This window comes from Ranitomeya variabilis, chromosome 6 (genome assembly GCF_051348905.1).
Source record: "Ranitomeya variabilis isolate aRanVar5 chromosome 6, aRanVar5.hap1, whole genome shotgun sequence".
NCBI lineage: Eukaryota > Metazoa > Chordata > Amphibia > Anura > Dendrobatidae > Ranitomeya > Ranitomeya variabilis.
In genome coordinates, this window is record NC_135237.1 from 158,744,333 (window position 1) to 158,762,976 (window position 18,644).

At 40.1% G+C, this 18,644-nt stretch overlaps 1 protein-coding gene across 3 annotated transcripts in view; it reads right to left on the reverse strand.

Annotated features, from left to right (window-relative positions):
- Window positions 1-18,644, reverse strand: part of HECW1 (HECT, C2 and WW domain containing E3 ubiquitin protein ligase 1) — a 414,968-nt gene that overhangs the window by 247,463 nt on the left and 148,861 nt on the right. For all 3 annotated transcript variants that reach the window (XM_077269169.1, XM_077269167.1, XM_077269168.1), the window contains one exon: window positions 3,675-3,999. In XM_077269169.1, the coding sequence (XP_077125284.1) occupies window positions 3,675-3,999 (325 nt within the window). The remainder of the gene's footprint in view (window positions 1-3,674; window positions 4,000-18,644) is intronic.

Sequence of the window (18,644 nt, forward strand, 5' to 3'; positions counted from 1 at the left end):
TAATCTATGTTGAGCTGAAGTTGCATGAAGATTGGTGAAAAGTCATGTCTTATGTCCTTGTCTGAACTCTTAGCCTAGAAATTAGTTTCAATTCTTTTAAAAGACTTCTAGAAAAGGAGCCGCTCCCGCAAACCTTGTTAGTTGATCAGAGCGATATGTTCCAAGTGGCACATCTGAAGCAACTGAATTTCTGCTCAGCAAATGTTATTCTTTATTACTGTGATTAATGCAAATTATAGTATTTTTACTTTTGCAAATCAGACCCATATAATTAAAACAACATTAATTAACCTACATTATACTTATTAAGGCTCTAGGAAAAGTACTATGGAGAAAAAGATATGGAATAAAAGCGAACTGCGTCAACATCAATGTGCAAAAGCATGTAATTACTACGGGGACTTACCCAACAAGGTATTACAGGGATTTAGAGATTTAAAAAATTGAGTGAGACATTACCAATGCAGGAAATAGCGGCAACTGTTAAAAGAGGTATCAACCAAGCATGTCACATTGATGATCTACCTTTACATAAGTCATCAGTATCTGATTGATAGTGGGCCGACCAACGACACCAATCGCCACTTCCAAATAAACAGCAAACCTCCACTTAAAGCTGAGTTCAGATGGCCATGAGAAAACTCGGGCCAGTCACATCCGCAAATTGCGGACGTGGCTCGCTCCGAGTGCAGCTGTGTGTGCTCATCTGAATATCAAGTGCAGGAGAAGCCAGCCATTTATATTCATTATTCTTGTCCATAATTCTGCCCAAAATAGTACATTCAGCTATTTTTTTTACACATGGATACTCGCTATGACAAAAATGGGTCATCTGAACAGCCCATTAACTAACAAGGGTCAGTGTCCTATGCGATTTAGGGCACCTGCAGACGAGCATATCAAAAATCTTCGAAGTTTCATCCAGTAAACTCAGATGATTTCTTTCTAATCTTGATAAGATTTTCATCCATGTGCCATCCATGTATGTTTTTTACATCTGTATGACATCTGTGTGCTATCTGTGTACAATCCATTTTCATACAGATACATTAAAACCTGTACTTGATCACTTACAGTTTCCTAGGTTTTTAATAGAAATGTATTGGTAAAAATCGGATCCCACTCTGATTGTCCGTGCAGGATCCGTTTTTTTTAAATCACACACATAGACTTGAATTGGTGAGTCTAATCCGAGACTCTGAGGAAAGTAGTGCATGCTGCCAATTTTTTTTTTTTTTTTACTTTTCCTAGCAGAGAGATGGCAGCACCTAAGTGATCATGCCTGTACTAAAAATCTATTCATCTACACAAACAAATCAAAAAGGTAGAGCTAACCATGACTATAGAAGGCTTTTATGCAACGTTCACACTAGCAGTATTTGGTCAGTATTTTACCTCAGCATGTGTAAGCCAAAACCAGGAGAGGAACAATCTGAGGTAAAGTATAATAGAAACACGTCACCACCTCTGTATTTATCACCCACTCCTGTAAACTGATGTAAAATACTGTCCAAATACTGGATGTGTGAACATACATGACCTTACTCTTATGACATAGGTTTTTTTTTCTTAAAATTTCATTGGCTTACATTTCTATTTGGCATTTATGTTTTTTTTGTAGGCAAAAAACACTACTTGTTGTTTTACAGTCGGTAAATACACTAAAAAAGTGCTTTTTCCTGCACATTCAATGTGTATTTTTAATATACAGTATGCTATCACAGTATGGCATTTTTTATTTATTTCTTTTTTAATATATAATTTTGATTGCGTTTTGCGTTTTTTTTTTACATAATAACAATAACTTCAATAAATCCAACATACTAGATTGATAACATTTTCTTCCAGTTAAATAAGAGTTTGGTCTATGACATATTTTCGGGATACTTATTGAATATCATTCAGTCAATTGGTACCAAGAGTCTTAGTTGGAAAAACACAAGGGAAACAATAAAATAAATCATCATAAAAGTCATCATAAAAAGAGAAGTAAGAGCATTAATTCCATCAATTGTCAACTAGCCAAAATCTCACACTTCTCAGTCAACCTTCAATTCAGAGCAGGCCCAAATTGTAAGATCTTCCAGAATATACCACGCAGTCCATACAAAGAGTTGTATAATTTTCTTTTTCTCCTCCTTATTGCAGTATTTTCCAATAAATTGTTTCCACTTTGGTACAAATGTACCTGCTTGTGATTGTTTATTTGTAATGGCATCACCCTGTTCAATCTCCATGTAATACTTAAGTTGGGTTATCAATTTAGGTATAAAGGGGAGGATAGTTTTAACGAGTGTTTAAGAATTAGTTTCTTCGATAGTAATACTATGGTATGTAAAAGTTTTGGAGGACCTTTGCAGACACTATTGTCTAACTCTGAGTCCTCCCAGTAGTGTAGGAGAGCTATTTGAGGAGATATAAAGTGTGCTTGCTAAATTTGAGACTTATTTCCAGAATGAAGCAGTATCTGGGCAAAGGCAAATGCCATGATAAAGATCAGAATTAGGGCCTGATGACCATTAGAAGTCCGCTGTTGTAATTCCCCATGCATAGCAATAAGTCTACAATGTATAAGCAACACAGCGCTGATCCTGCTATACTTTTTGGGGATGATCTGCTAAACCTGTCTAACAGCTGTTAACCATTTAGATGCCACTTCAATTTCTGATAGCAGAGTTTAAATGGCACGTTTCCCGATGCTCTGGCTCCTATCGGCCCACTGCACCAATAGATTAACATGGCAGATGGACATAGTCACGGACATTCTGGTGTTCCTTTGAAGCTGAGCCACATGCTGAGCTTGAAAAGAGACCATGATTTTAACTATATACTGGAAAACTGTGATATTGTAGTATTTAGTATAAGTGATCGAACGATAACAAGTTCAAATCCCCTAACGGTACCAAAAAATAATACATTATTTTTTCTTAAAAATATTAAAAATATTTTTTCCGTAAAAGACTGGCCAGAGTAGCGTTTTTTAATCATCACTTTTCACTATAAAAATGCAATAAAAAGTGCTCAACACGTCATATGTACCCCAAACAGGTATCAATAAAACAGTCAGCATGCCATCACTACCACCGATGGAAAAATTAAAATGAAACGGATCGAACTTCTGATTTTTTTTTCTGTGGCAATGTCTACCACAAAATGAATACTGTAAAAATACAACCCCAAAAGGCATGGCGGAATTGCATTTTTTTACAATTTTGCTCTACTTGGAATATTTTTCCTAATTTTCAGTATATTTAATGTTACAATTAATTGTATCATTCAAAATTACAATTAATCCTGCAAAAAAAAACAAGCCCTTATACAGATAAGTCGAGGGAAAAATAAAAAAATAAATGTATGGCTCTGGGAAGAAGAGGAGAAAAAAAAGACAAATGAATATTTCTATTATATTTTTGTGATTGACGAAAATCTGTTTACAAAGTTTGACTTTTGCGTTAAGTTTATGGAACAAAATGTCAGCATTTTGACATCAAAAGACAGGATTCTGAATTTTTTATCTAACTTTCCATTTTCAGAACACAAAATGTCTATCCCAGATTTTTTTTTTACAGGCTGAGGTCTGTTCCATACAGAATATGTAAAAGGGTTTATAACACAATATTTGAAACAAACTTAACATTTTAAATATCATAAAATATTACAAATGACACACTCACCGATTAAGTACATGCCAATCCAATCTCCAGCATCCACTTCCTCCTTGATATCCCAATATATAACCAGATCCTGGGAGTGCCCTATAGCGTAGTAGGAGCTGCTGACCATAAGAGTGGAGCGGCTGTCTGAAGTGACCAGGTCAGTGTCACTTGTGGACCGTGGTATAGTAACTCCTTCATGTGGACTGTTCCTGATATCCATGTTATGAAATTGGTCAGGGTTGTAACTGTACCTCAGCGGTTCTTTGCATCGCCGCCTGTTTTGAGAGTTCCTCGATGGAGAAGCCATGGCAGCCAGGCCGAGGAACCTGTTTTGGTACAAATTCTGTAATACAAAATGTAAAAAGAAAATTGAGAACTTTATTACAGTAAATGTAAGCAAGCATATTATTAGGCTACAAACAAATCTAGAAAAAAATGCAAAGAACTTCAGCATTGTGACTACCATATTTGTACTTGAAGTAATAGTTTTGACACTTTCTCCACTCGGACCTCATTCAGATGTCTGTTCTCCACATACATGTTCTATTCATGTTTTGCACTGATAAAACACATCATAATCTACGGGGCGGTTCACATGAACATGTTTTTACATACTTTGTGTATGCAAATAAATAATGGAGACTTGTCCTTTTTTAATCCAAGTCACGTATCAGAATTACCCATACAAGTCTATGGGTCCAAGAAAATTAATGACAACACTTGGAGAAAATCACCGCATGAGTGTGCAGTCCTTGCACTGCCTGTGAATAAAATTGCTAGGGATAAAAGTTTTGCATTTTTGCTTATTTATTAATTTTTGTTAATTGTGAAAAATCATTGATGAAACACTGATGGTAGAAAAATACACACTGACTAAACACTGATGAAACTCAAAATGTTTCAATTGGAGAGGAAATAATTTGCTGACCAATGAAGGTCTGACCTCTGGGACTTCCTGTGATCCCAAAATCAGGGTTCTTGAACCCTAGAGAACAATGCTCTACAGCTCTATGCTAAATGGAGAGGAGGTGTGAATACTTGGCTTCCCATTCTTTCATTTTCAATTTCATTGCCAGAAATAGCCAAATACAGGACTCGACTTTCTCCAGTAGTCCCATAGACAATGATTGGCATGGAGGCCTTTTACTCCATTCAAGACGAGACAGCACAGCATAAATCTTGGGGTCCTAAAGCCCAATCTTGGGATTGCTGAAAAGAGGTTCCCAGTGGTCAAACCACCATTGATCAATAAGTTAACTTGTGATTTTGGGAATAACCCTGCAAATCAATTTAATTAACAAATGAATCACTTCTGAATCATCAAAATAGTTACCTAGATATTTTTTAAGTTCTGTATTTTTCGGACGATAAGACGCACTTTTTTCCTCCAAAATTATGGAGGAAAATGGGGGGTGCGTCTTATAGTCCGGATGTACCGGCTCTGGCTGTGGTGTTGAGGTGGGGGAGCGGCTGCTGCAGCTAACTCCTGTGCCCGCTGCTTAAGAGAAATTAATATTCATTGCATTCCATGCCCATGGGCGTGGAGGGCAGTGAATATTCATTTCTTTTTAATAGAATCTTGGTATGATTGGCCCCCACCCTCATCCTAGTATGCATGGCCCATCACAGCATTTTGTTCTGATGCCAGCAGCTGCTTTATGCTTGTAAGCAGCGCATGGCAATGATGTCATGCGCTGCTTGCTAGCTGAAGGGTGGCTGCCGGAATACTCACTGCGCTGCACGCTGGGACTGTGTGCGCAGAGAGCAGTGAGTATTCATTGCTCTTCAGTAACACGCACAATGTCAACCGGAGCCTTCCTGCAGCTGCAGGTCACGTGTGCCGCTACTTAAGAGAAATGAATATTCACCTCTCTGGGCAGTTGTTATCAGTGCTAGCAGTGGCTGGTTGCAAGCAATGTATGAACCCACAACATCTCAGCTCAGTACACCATGTAGTGGCTGTTCCTGGGTACTGCAGCTCCTCTTCCATTCAGTTCAATAGAAGCTGAGAGGCAGTACCAGGAAACGGCCACTATGGACTGCACACTGTTTTTATCCCACTGCTGGCAAAGCTCATAGAAGCAGGTATCAACTGTGATGTGATGACCTTTCCTAAGTTTAGGCAATCAAAATTTTATGTCTTATATAGACATCCATGTTTTTGTGTAAAAAAAAAAGTTGGACTGTGTTTAAATACACAAGATGTATTATAGTCTAATGCCATTTACTACTGAATTTGGACATATTTACTTATATTTTATTTTTATATCATGTAACTTTAGTCCAAGTTAAAGGATTATTCCCCCCAAAAATCAAGTTATTCCCTATGCATGGGATAGGGAGTATCTTCCTGTTCACTGGGGCAAAGGCTGCTGAGACCCCCAGCGATCGGTGCTTTACAACCCTGAGAACAGGACTCTGCAGCCATGACCTAGATGGAATAGAAATGCGCATGTGCGGCCTCCATATCATTTGCCGTCGATGGGACTAGCCCAGGGCTGCACTCTGGACATGGCTGCAGGATACATAGGGGATAAGTCTGGTGGTGATATCACTGTAGCCAAAAACACATAGCTGCTGAGTGCAAATGATAAGAAATAGACAATGCAATACCTAGGATTTACACAACACATTGGTTATTTGTATCACCATTGATATGTGTGTTTGTTGTTTCCATATTTTATATAATTTGTCAGAAATGTTCTTCTTTAGAAGAATAATTTTTGCTTTAGCTGGGGGGAAAGGATGGTGAAAAAACAGATGCAGTGAGTGGTGTGAAATACAGAATCTCTTTATGTGAATTACGAAGCATGATGATAAATTATAGCTCAATGTGGGAACAAAAGTCCTTCCCCTGAGAGAATATATTCCATGCAGCGCACTGTCAGACATCGGAGTCCTGCTCTCTGGTCACAGGCCGCAGATACTAAATAAATAACAGCACTTTCGCTGAGCAAAATGCTATCGCTGGTTTTCTGTCTGAACATCACAGATAAAGGACTTAGGGCACATTTGTAACATTTCTTTTGGCTGGGAGTTATGCATGTGCCACCTTACACAAAAAAATATGCCTTTATCTAATAATTTTAGAATTTGACTGAACCCTTCAAGGACAGTGGCCCTTTTAGCCTCCAGTACCAGAACATTTGTTTTATTTTTTGCAGGATGAGCTGCATTTAATGTAGGTATATTTTTTTCGTATGCTTACATTACTGTTTCATTTATATTCATTTTTATTTAGGCAAAAAGGCAGTCTTTTTTTTTTGTCGCACACACCAAATGTTACTATAAATCTAGGGTCCAAGTTGTTACCAAATATATGCATAATATTTTTTTACATTGCTTTTTGCTAATATTATATGCTTCTTTTATTATATATTTGGTACACTGATTTCCATTCAGTTGCCTTGCCGTAGAAATAAATAACTCATCCTAAGACCCTTCACACCATCTGGGCCATGACTTGAGTTGGGTTTTCAAATTGTTACAATATTCATTAAAATTCTGAGAATAATTAGCTATTATATGCACATTGTACAGATAAAACTACTAACTTATTTGTTATACTTCGCATACAATAGTGATAACCAGTAGTGGTGAACAGTAGATTGCAATTTACTATTCAAATTCAGAGTGAGGGCTAGTTCATCTTGAAGTTAGGCCACCAGGATGGATTCTTGCTGTGAAATTGCCTTTTCATAAGTCGGTTTTAGAGCTCCTGTCACCACTCTCTTCTAGTGAAGTGCTTACTGTCAAACGTTATACCAATTTATAGGGTTTGACAAACACTATAATCTCGTGTGAGTCTCACACAATTCTTGACAGCTACTGTAATATGCACGGAATAGGTAAGGAGCAGAACGGTCAGCAATAAAGAAGTAAAGAAGGTATAGTTACCAACTGTGGGTACTACCACTGTAAGGCTACAGTTACATGTTTAGCATTTAGTCAGTATTTCACATTAGTATTTGTAATCCAAAATCCGGAGTGGGTGAAAAATACAGAAGTGGTGGTGTATTTCTATTACACTTTTCCTCTAATTGATCCATTCCTGGTTTTGGCTTACAAATCCTGAGGTAAAATCTAACCAAATACTGAACGTGTGAGCGTGGCCTAATGAGGGTGCCAAAACTTTTGCAGAATTAATATTGCTGTCAGACCTACAAAGACCTTGACAGAACTCAAACACACATTTATGAATCAAATGGGTGCTTCTTATACCATTTTAATCAGTTATACAATAGATCTCAGTGTTTAGAGCTTCTGTATAGTTGACAACATTTCTGAGTACATTCAAGCCTCACCCAATGTCTTCTAGGAACATACCCACCCCTGATGGTAATGGTTTGGTTCACACCCAGAAATACCTAGGTTTGGATGGAGTTTACATAAATTTCATCCCTTTTAGCCCAGAGAAATTCAGAGCACTTGGTGACTACGGAGTATGTTATAAACAGAGCCTTAAGAGCTCATACATCTTAGATGTAGGCTAAATGTTAGTCCAACCTTCAACTCTCTTCCCCAGCTCTTCCATATACATAATTGTTTGTTGCACCCAAGCGTAAATGCACTTTCAATAGAGAAAGTGTCTCTACGTAAGGGAACAGTCAAGTGGTTGTATAACTTGGACAACTTCTCCCAACCCGATCATAACATCTGCATAGAAATACTGTACATTCTTAAATACTCGGATTGGGAAGCATTGCGTTGTGATCCTCGCCAGAGTTAGATAGTAATCTATTCCTGTTGAGACTGATACATTTGGTCATCTTTAGTATAATGTGTATTAGCCATGTACCTTTCCATGACTCTTGTGAACGCCAGACAATCAGTGAAAGTAACAATTAAACAATTAAAAAGTGTTTGCCCCTTCCTGATTTCCTATTCTTTTGCACGTTTGTCACAATTAAATGTTTCAGATCACCAAATAAATTTAAATATTAGATAACGATAACAAAAGTAAACACAAAATGCAGTTTTAAATGAAGGTCTTTATTATTAAGTGGAAAAGAAATCCAAATCTACAGGCCCTGTGTGAAAAAAGTGATTGCCCCCTCTTTAAAACATAAATTAGCTGTGGTTTATCACATCTTTGGGAAGCTGAGTTCAAATGCCCTAGTCACATCCAGGACTCATTACTGCCACAGCTGTTCTAAATCAAGAAATCACTTAAATAGGACCTGCCTGGCCCTTAAAAGCTAGACATCATGATGCAATCCTAAGAATGTCTGGAACAAATGAGAAATAAAGTAATTAAGATGTATCAGTCTGGAAAAGGTTATAAAGCCATTTCTAAAACTTTGGGACTCCAGCAAACCACAATGAGAATCATTATACACAAATGGCAAAACGATGGAACAGTGGTGAACCTTCCGAGGAGTGGCCGGCTGACCAAAATTACCCCAAAAGCGCAGTGACGACTCATGTAAAAGGTCACAAAAGACTCCACAACGGCATCTAAAGAACTGCAGGCCTCATTTGCCTAGTTAAGGTCAGTGTTCATGACTCCACCATAAGAAAGTGACTGGGCAAAAATGGCCTACATGGCAAAGTTCAAAGACGAAAACCACTGCTGAGCAATAAGAACATAAAGGCTCATCTCAGTTTTGCTAGAAACATCTTGATGATCCCCAAGACTTTTGGGAGAATACTCTGTGGACTGACAAGACAAAAGTTGAACTTTTTGGAAGGTATATGTCCCATTACATCTGATGTAGAAGTAACACAGCATTTCAGAAAAGGAACATCATACCAAGAGTTAAATATGGTGATAGTAGTGTGATGGTCTGTGGCGGTTTTTCTGCTTCAGGACCTGGAAGACTTGCTGTGATAAATGGAACCATAAATTCTGCTGTCTATCAAAAAATCCTGAAGAATGTCCAGCCATCTGTTCTTGACCTCAAGCTGAAGAGTGCAAAGGTTATACAGCAGGACAATGATCCAAAATACACCAGCAAGTACACCTCAGAATGGCTTAAGAAAAACAAAATTAAGACTTTGGAGTGGCCTAGTCAAAGTCCTGACATTAATTCAATTCAGATGCTGTGGCATGACCTTAAAAAATGTTTTCATGCCCGGAAACCCTCCAATGTAGCTGAATTGCAACAATTCTGCAAACATGAGTTGGCCAAAATTCCTTCACAGGGTTTTAAGACTCATTGACAGTTATCGCAAACACTTAATTGCAGTTGTTGCTGTGGCTCAAGCAGATATTAGGTTTAGGGGTGTGAAAGAACCACTGGCAGGGTGATAGAAGGGAGATATGTGTCACTGCGCTTAACGGCATCAGTGATATGAAACCAGAACATTTTTCACCAGCACACGTGTTGTGAGGTTTACGTTGCATAGAGCGGGTGGGAGAAGGTCCACTTTATCTTCCCTGGCAGACCTGCCAGGACTTGCGTGAGATCATGATCATGCGATCAATCACATGATGGGAAAACACAGGCTTAGGTTAATGCAGCTAATGTTATATGAACGTATATTTGTTCTTTCCAGCTAAAATTAATAAGTCAAGGATATTGTATTAATATTATTTACATTGATGTACTTCCCCCTGCGATTGGATCCTTGTACTTCATATTCCATGTCATTCATGTTATCCTAATAATATCTGCAATAAAATTGTTGAAACTAAATAACCGAGCTCTACAGGCTGGCTGCGTTTGGCTAGTTTGGAGAGAGGAGTCTCCAGAGGCTTTGTGGCTCATCAAGCGCCGACTGAACCTGTGCTGCCCCAGAGCGGGGTGCCGCCCTCACAATACAGACTGTGTTGCAGCATTATTGTTTTCCTTTTATTGTTTTGTTACTGTTGTAACCAGAAAGGCTGAGTTTTTGTTCCCATGGGCTGGTTTATGCTGCCTGACAATAAACCAACAAGGACTTAAAAAGACGGTGTTCTCATTTTTTCTACCTCTTTGTGCTGCCACCTGAGTGAACTGCCACACGGGCAATTACTTTTTAACACAGGGCCCTGTAGGTTTGGATTTCTTTTTCCCCTAATAATAAAGATCTTCATTTAAACACTACATTGTGTATTTAGTTTGTTATCTTTGTCTAAAATTTAAATTTGTTTGGTGATCCGAAACATTTAAGTGTGACAAACATACAGAAAAATAGGAAATAAGGAAGGGGGCAAACTTTTTCACAACTGTATATGGATAATTTCTGAAAAAGAAAGAACAAACCCAGTGCTATGGATAATATGCAGTCCATACAGCGACAATATACAGCAGCGTTAATACATACTGAGCACTTTTGGCTCATATAGTTATTGACGCATGGTATCGCTGTTACTATAGTAGTTAATTACATAGATTTCGATACACTAACACATGTTCTGAGCAAGACGTTACTGGCAGACACCGATGTCTATTTCAGAGGTATACAATCTATATTACCATTAGATTAAATTAGCCCCAATAAACACATTATTTGTAAAAACCTGAAACACAATCTTTATTCTTCAGTATAGATGAGAAACATTTGCTTTGTTACTAGCAGACTATACAACACCAGCTTTGCAAGTAGAATCTCTAATTAAATCAGATGACTGCGTGCTACACTAATTAAGTACCAGAGTTTAATTTGATCTCTATTCAGCAGACCTCGAAGCACTTCTTACTCTACATAGCTAGACAGAGAGAAGGCTGAAATGGAAAATGTGCCCATACAATTATACAAGACGATGTGAAAGAGAGAACAAAATACTAATTATGAGCTTCAGCGGGAAATGCGGTGACAGGTGTGTGCAGATCCAATCCTATGGAACGATTTGTGTCCCTTAAGGCCATTTCAGACATAGAGCTAATTTTCATTCTATATCCACTGTCCTTGCTGCATCTTTTAATCAAATGTATTACTCCCTTTTGTAGTGATAAAAGCTTTCCGCAGTGTTCACTGAATATGACCTTCACAAAACTCATGGTCATATTTAGCGCATTTATTTTACTCATCCTCACATTCCTTCTGTATTAATCCTAAAATCTAATTACTGTAATTCACATAAATTATTAAAATGCAGAATTCATTATGATATCCTAGCATGAATATGTGACAAGATCATCAGAAGAATGGCAAAAACTTAAACTCCAAATGATTTTAAAGTTTTCTTTTGACTTAAGTTGAGGTCTTCTAAGTATTATTCTCCAAGATAGCTGATGGAGGCACTGAAGAGCAGAAAAGAACTAAGATCTGCAGCATGGGCACCAGTCCAAGAAGAGTGTGGCTGCAAACTTGCCAAGACTGAGGGTCAAAAGTACATGTTTATAGATAAGAAATTGCTGAGCTCAAAGAGGATGTCGAGCTAAAAAAGAAAGTCGCTTTATTAAATTTAAAGTGAAGATAGATGAATATAGTAAATATATTTGAAATGGATGTAAAAAAATATTGATTGACCTACCTTTAAAACAGGTCATGAATATCAGGTCGGTAGGGGCCCGATAACCAGCACACCCACTGATCAGCTATTATTTGTTCTTGAAGTGGCCAGATGTGAATAGAACAGATGTACAGTACTCAATGGTACACTTGAATAGAACTGCACATTGCAGCTTTATTTGCTGATTACATCCAACCACTTCTAGAGCTAATGAGATCTGACCAAAATGGTACCAGGGGTGGGACTTCCCTGATCTGAAATTCATGACCTATAGTAAGGATCAGTCATCAATAGCAAATGAACAGACCAGCCCTTTAAAGGGACTCTGTCACCCCAAAAATTGCATCTGAGCTAAGCCCACTGGCTTAGCGCCGGAAAGGTCACGGAGCCCCTGCGCCTGTGCACTGCAGTACTTTGCTCTGCCCTCAACAGGGCAGACAAAGTACGCCTGCGCTGGAGCCGCTGCATGAAGACAAGAAGAGGACGTCTGTTATGACCCCAGTGGACAGGGTCTCAGAGGAACGTGTAAGTCTGCGAGATTCAAAAATCCAGCTCATAGGGCTGTGGTAACTGGGTTGACCAAATAGCTACTCCTAACGCCAACACTAGAAGTAGCCGGGGATCATGCCTACGGTGATCGCTAGATGACTCGCGCCAGCCGGAGAATCTAACTACCCCTAGGAGAAGAAAACAAAGACCTCTCTTGCCTCCAGAGAAAGGGACCCCAAAGCAAGATACAAGCCCCCCACAAATAATAACGGTGAGGTAAGAGGAAATGACAAACACAGAAATGAACCAGGTTCAGCAAAGAGAGGCCAGCTTACTAATAGCAGAATATAGCAAGATAACTTATCTGGTCAACAAAAACCCTATAAAAATCCACGCTGGAGATTCAAGAACCCCCGAACCGTCTAACGGTCCGGGGGGAGAACACCAGCCCCCTAGAGCTTCCAGCAAAGGTCAGGATACAGATTGGAACAAGCTGGACAAAAATACCAAACAAAACAAAAGCAAAAAGCAAGGAAGCAGACTTAGCTTGAAATACAGGAACCCGGATCATAGGACAAGAGCACAACAGATTAGCTCTGATTTCAACGATGCCAGGCATTGAACTGAAGGTCCAGGGAGCTTATATAGCAACGCCCCTGAACTAACGGCCCAGGTGAGGATATAGGAAAAGACAGAAGCTCCAGAGTCAAATCACTAATGACCACTAGAGGGATCAAAAAGCAAAATCACAACAGACGTCATCGAATGAAGATAGGAGGTGCTGGACCCGGATCGCGACACACATCGGACCGGACCACATCGGGACCGCCCCTGGGTGAGTATAATCTAACCTTTATTTCTCATCTTTCAGGTTACAAAGGGGGCTTATCTACAGCATTACAGAATGCTGTAGATTAGCCCCTGATGCCGGTGGGTTTATCTCAGATACAATTTTTGGGGTGACAGAGTCCCTTTAATGGAGAGAGCTGCTCCAATGTTGAGATTTCCATGCCAGCCACTCCACTTCTGACTTTGTTTCAAACCACAAGAAAGCCTCCTCTCTCTCCCTGGGTCAATGATGTGCTTGAAATGGGCTAACTGGCTCATTTTTATAGCCACCCACTTCTCAGCATCAGTTATAGAAGAGGGATCTGTCTTAGCTGTTGAAATAAGTCTACTACAACAAGCAAGTCATTTGAATGGCACTAGTAGGAAAAGAAGCTCTGTCCAGTGTTGAAACAAAGCCAGAAGAAAAGACGCCATGACAGGTTTCGCAACCTGGACAGCATTTCCTATTTAACCCTTTCGTGCCAGAGCCTGTTTTCATCTTCCTGAGCAGGGCAATTTTTGCAATTCTGACCAGTGTCAATTTATGAGGTAATAACTCTGGAACACTTCAACATATCACAGCGATTCTGAGACTGTTTTTTGTGACATATTGTAATTCATGTTAGTGGTAAATTTAGCTCGATATTTTATGCGTTTATTTGTGAAAATATATGAATTTTGCCAAATTTTGAAAATTAAAGAATTTTCAAACTTTTACTTTTTACGCCACGCCTCATTTTAATTCCTTGATGCCAATACACAGTTGGCTTTATGTTTCCATTTGGATCTATTTCCCCTTGCATTTTCGCTTCTGACTTCTAATTAATCCCCTCCTGTGTCTGTGACCAGTCTCCCTGCTGCTCCTCTCTCCTGATCACACCTGGCCTATTTCATGTGTTTAAATCAAATAGTTACATAACACAAAACAGTTAATAAATAACATTTCCCACATGTCTACTTTACATCAGCGTAATTTTTTTAAACAATTTTAAAAATTAGCAAAACCAAGTTTTTTACAGACCACATCATATTTGAAGTGACTTTATGGGACCTGTGTGACAGAAAATACCCCAAAGAGACACCATTTTTAAAACTGCTTCCCTCAAAGTGTTCAGAACCACATTCATTAAGTTTTTAAAACCTTCAGGTGCATCACAGGAATTAAAGCAATGTGAAAGGAAAAAAATGAAAATTTAACTTTTTCACACAAAAATGTTATTTTAGCGCCAAATTTTGCATTTTTACAAGAGTAACAAGAGAAAAATGACCATACAATGCGCTGTGTAATGTCTCCTGAGTATGTCGATACCCCCCCCATATGTGGTGGAAAACCACGGCAGGGCTCAGAAGGGAAGGACCACCATTTAACATAATTGCGTGGAATAGATAGTGGACACCATTTTACATTTGCAGAGCCTCTGATGTGCCTGCAGTGGAAACCCCCTGCAAGTGACACCAGTTTGGAAATTATACCCCTCAGGTAATTGATCTAGAGGTGTGCAAGGCATCTTGAACCCGCAGGTGCTTCACAGAATTGTACAATGTCGAGCTGTGAAAATTAAAAAACAATCAAATTTATCCTATAAAAAAAGTTCCTTTAGCCCCTAATTTTTTATTGTTTATAGCCTGGGAAGGGGTTAATACTCATGGAGCTTCCCAGGCTATTAATATCAGCTCACAACTGTATGTTTAGCCTTTACTGGCTATTAAAATGGGTGAACATAAAAAAAATGACATAGGGTCCCCCTATCTATCTATATAATTGTCTAAGGCGTACTTCCGTCTGTTTGTCTGTCTGTAACGGAAATCCCGCGTACAGTCCGGGCGAATTTGCCCCTCCCTACTTCCGTCCAGTCAGTGCCCGCTCCATACTCCCCTCCAGTCAGCGCTCACACAGGGTTAATGGCAGCGTTAAAGGACCGCGTTATGCCACGGTGTAATGCACTCCGTTAACGCTGCTATTAACCCTGTGTGACCAACTTTTTACTATTAATGCTGCCTACGCAGCATCAATAGTAAAAAGATCTAATGTTAAAAATAATAAAAAAAATAAAAAATTGTGCTATTCTCACCTTCCAGCGATGCATTGCGAAATTACCCAGATGACTTAGCGGTCTCACGAGACCGCTAAGTCATCTGAGTAATTTCGCAATGCATCGCTGGGACGGAAGCTGGCGGCTGCATCGCGCACATTGGGACAGCTTCGCAGGATGCCGGAGGGTGAGTGTTTAACTTTTTTATTTTCATTCTTTTTTTAACAGGGATATGGTGCCCACACTGCTATATAGTACTTGGCCTGTGCTATATACTGCGAAGCTGCTATATACTACGTGGGCAGTGTTATATACTGCATGGCCTGTGTTATATACTGTGTGGGCAGTGTTATATACTACTAGACTGTGGCCCGATTCTAACGCATCAGGTATTCTAGAATATGCATGTCCCCGTAGTATATGGACAATGATGATTCCAGAATTCGCAGCAGACTGTGCCCGTCGCTGATTGGTCGAGGCAACCTTTATGACATCATCGTCGCCATGCTGTGCCCGTCGCTGATTGGTCGAGGCCTGGCGGCCTTGACCAATCAGAGACGCGGGATTTCCAGGACAGACAGACAGAAAGACAGACAGACAGACAGAAAGACAGACAGACGGAAAAACCCTTAGACAATTATATATATAGATGTGGGCAATATTATATACTACGTGGGCAATGTTATATATTACGTGGGCTGTGTTATATACTGTGTGGCTGCTATATATTACGTGGGCTGTGTTATATACTGCGTGGCTGCTATATATTACATGGGCTGTGTTATATACTGCATGGGCTGTATTATATACTGCATGGGCTGTGTTATATACTACATGGCCAGTGTTATATACTACGTGGGCTGTGTTATATACTACGTGGGCTGTGTTATATACTACATGGGCAGTGTTATATACTACGTGGTCAGTGTTATATACTATGTGGGCAGTGTTAACATGGGCAGTGTTATATCTTACATGGCCAGTGTTATATACTACGTGGCCAGTGTTATATACTACATGGGCTGCGTTATATACTATGTGGGCTGTGTTATATACTACGTGGCCAGTGTTATATACTGCGTGGGCTGTGTTATATACTGCATGGGCTGTGCTATATACTGCGTGGGCTGTGCTATATACTGCATGGGCAGTGTTATATAATACATGGGCAGTGTTATATACTACGTGGGTAGTGTTATATACTGTGTGGGCAGTGTTATATACTGCGTGGGCAGTGTTATATACTACGTGGGCAGTGTTATATACTGCGTGGGCAGTGTTATATACTGCATGGGCTGTGTTATATACTACGTGGGCTGTGTTTTATACTGCATGGGCTGTGCTATATATTACATGGGCTGTGTTATATACTACGTGGCTGTGCTATATACTACATGGCTGTGTATTATACTACTTGGCTCCTATATACTACATGGCTGTGCTATACTGTATACTACGTGGCTGTCTGTGTTACGTGGCCTCTGCTATATACTATGTGGCTGCTATATATATATATATACATACATACATACATATTCTAGAATACCCGATGCGTTAGAATCGGGCCACCATCTAGGATTCAATAACCAGCAATGGCTATGCAGACAGATGAGGGCTGATATTAATAGCCTAGTAAAGGGCCAGGGATACTGGCCCCCAGGCTAAAAATATCAGCTCTCAGTCACCCCAGAAAAGGTTAATCTCTAAGATGCGCCAATTCTGGCATTTAGCCTCGCTCTTCCCACTTGCCCTGTAGTGGTGGCAAGTGGGGTGATAGTTGGGGGTGGTTGATGTCACCTTTGTATTGTCAGGTGACATCAAGCCCAGAGGTTAGTAATGGACAGGCGTCAATAAGACGCCCCCATTACTAACCCCATAGTCACATTGTATGAAAACACAGATAGCCAGAATAAAGTCCTTTGGTTGAAAGAATGACACAGACTCTTTTAATGAATCTTAATTACCGTATATACTTGAGTATAAGCTGAGATTTTCAGCCCATTTTTTGGGGCTGAAAGTCCCCCTCTCAGCTTATACTCGAGTCAAGGGGACGGCAAGGGAGGGGATAATAATACTCACCTGCTCCCGGCGTGGTCCCTGCAGGTCCCTGGTTCTCCCGGCGCCGCAGCTTCTTCCTTTACTGAGCGGTCACATGGTACTGCTCATTACAGTAATGAATATGGACCCCACTCCACTCCCATAGGGGTGGAGCCGCATATTCATTACTGTAATGAGCGGTAACGGTGACCGCTCAACACAGGAAACTGCGGTGCCAGAGAACCAGGGATCGCGCCAGGAGCAGGTGAGTATAATGGGGAGGGGGAGCGCTGGGCGATATTCACCTCTCCTCATTCTGGGCGCCGCTCCATCTTCAGCAGTGATGCCTGGTCAGAGGGCGCGATGACGTGGTTAGTGCGCGCCCTCTGCCTGAACGTTAGTGCAGAGGACGCGGAAGACGGAGCGGCACCTGGAACAAGGAGAGGTGAATATTGAAAGTGCCGGGGGCCTGAGCGACGAGAGGCGAGTATGTGATTTTTTTTATCGCAGCAACAGTATATGGGGCAAATATCTCTATGGAGCATCTTATGGGGCAATAATCAGCATTTGTGCAGCATTATAAGGAGCAAATGTCTGTATTTGAGCATCTTATGGGGCCATAATCAACGTTTGTGCAGCACTGTATAGGGCAACTATCTTTATGGAGCATTTTATGGGGCCATAATTAACATTTGTGCAGCACTATATGGGGCAAATATCTTTATAGAGCATCTTATGGGGCCATAATCAACGTTTGTACAGCACTATATGGGGCAAATGTGTCTTTATGGAGCATCTTATGGGGCCATAATCAACGTTTCTGCAGCACTATATGGGGCAAGTGTCTGTATGGAGCATGTTATGGGGCCATAATCAACGTTTCTGCAGCACTATATGGGGCAAGTGTCTGTATGGAGCATGTTATGGGGCCATAATCAATGTTTGTGCAGCACTATATTGGGCAAATGTGTCTGTATGGAGCATCTTATGGGGCCATAATCAACGTTTCTGCAGCACTATATGGGGCGTGTCTGTATGGAGCATGTTATGGGGCCATAATCAACATTTGTGCAGCACTGTATGGGGCAAATATCTTTATGGATCATCTTATGGGGCCATAATTAACGTTTGTGCAGCACTATATGGGGTAAATATCTCTATGGAGCATCTTATGGGGCCATGATCAACATTTGTGCAGCATTATATGGGGCAAATGTGTCT